This window comes from Habropoda laboriosa, unplaced genomic scaffold (assembly GCF_001263275.1).
Source record: "Habropoda laboriosa isolate 0110345459 unplaced genomic scaffold, ASM126327v1 scaffold68, whole genome shotgun sequence".
NCBI classification, from domain to species: Eukaryota; Metazoa; Arthropoda; class Insecta; order Hymenoptera; family Apidae; genus Habropoda; species Habropoda laboriosa.
This window is the reverse complement of record NW_017100195.1, coordinates 296,012-297,125: the sequence shown is the minus strand read 5'-3', so window position 1 is coordinate 297,125 and position 1,114 is coordinate 296,012. Positions and strand designations below refer to the sequence as shown.

General features: G+C 29.3%; 1 protein-coding gene across 1 annotated transcript in view; it reads left to right on the top strand.

The window, feature by feature from the left end:
• The window catches only part of LOC108570305 (WD repeat-containing protein 7), a 13,724-nt gene that overhangs the window by 3,064 nt on the left and 9,546 nt on the right, over window positions 1-1,114 (top strand). Inside the window, exons 5-6 of the mRNA XM_017932143.1 lie at window positions 690-880; window positions 954-1,099. Of these exons, the coding sequence (XP_017787632.1) occupies window positions 690-880; window positions 954-1,099 (337 nt within the window). The remainder of the gene's footprint in view (window positions 1-689; window positions 881-953; window positions 1,100-1,114) is intronic.

Sequence of the window (1,114 nt, the reverse complement as noted above, 5' to 3'; positions counted from 1 at the left end):
AGTATTAAAATTTTAAAAAAACGCATTTAAAATAAAAATTTGAATAAAAAATGAATGTAAATAATATAAAAAATGTAATTGCATGTACTATAATTGATCAAGAGTTTTGCACAGTATTTGCACATTAGATATGTTTGGAATTATAGCTTAGCTACATACATGTATATTAATCATAAGCACCATAGTCTTTAATACATGGTATCTTAAAAATTTAGTCTAGAGCTTCATTAATTTATATAAAATTTATGTTGAAGAAAATGAATGTTTTATTGGATTTCTTTTCTTTATATAGCTAAAGTATATTTGTAAATCAATTATACACTAGATTTGCAAGATGCCTTATGCACGATTCAAATGAGCATGAATTGATAGTAGTGTATGAATATGATCATTTATTTTAACATGGAAAGTTTTATTTTGCTTGAAATATTATTATATTACATGATTTCCGTTATGAATTATTGTAATTAGTAACTTTTTTAAATATTTTTATTTATTTTTAATGTGTATATTTCGCAATGCTAGAATGTTATTTTATAACTATGTAAAACATCTATATTTTCTTATGCATTTATAACATCTGTAAGGTGTCACTTTGTTGACTCTTATTGAGAGTTCTTTTGCTTAAATTGCTATGACACCTTCTTAGATGTAGTTAACGCGCAACAGGCGCTTCCATTCATTTAAAGACGATGTTGTGCTGGCCCTAACAACAACTGGTACAGTCAAGGTGTGGACTCTCCTTGGGCACGAGAATCGTAATAGTGAACCACTTTATGAACATGAAAGCAAACAAATACGATGTCTAAATGCACTTGCAATGACTTGTTGCCCATACAATCAAAGAACTGTATTAATTGTGTGTTCCAAACATTGGCAGGTACATTTTATTTGTTCTTATATCTTTTTTGAATTGAATAGCTTCATTTCTACTGATATATCATTTCAATTAGATATACGATGCCGGTGATTTCTCTCTTCTATGTTCAATTACTGCACCATGCGGCGAACGCTGGATGGCTGGAGACTTTTTAGCTGCGGACAGAGTTATTTTATGGAGTGATGAAGGTCATGGTTATCTCTATAAATTACCGGCTAAGTACGTATTTAAATA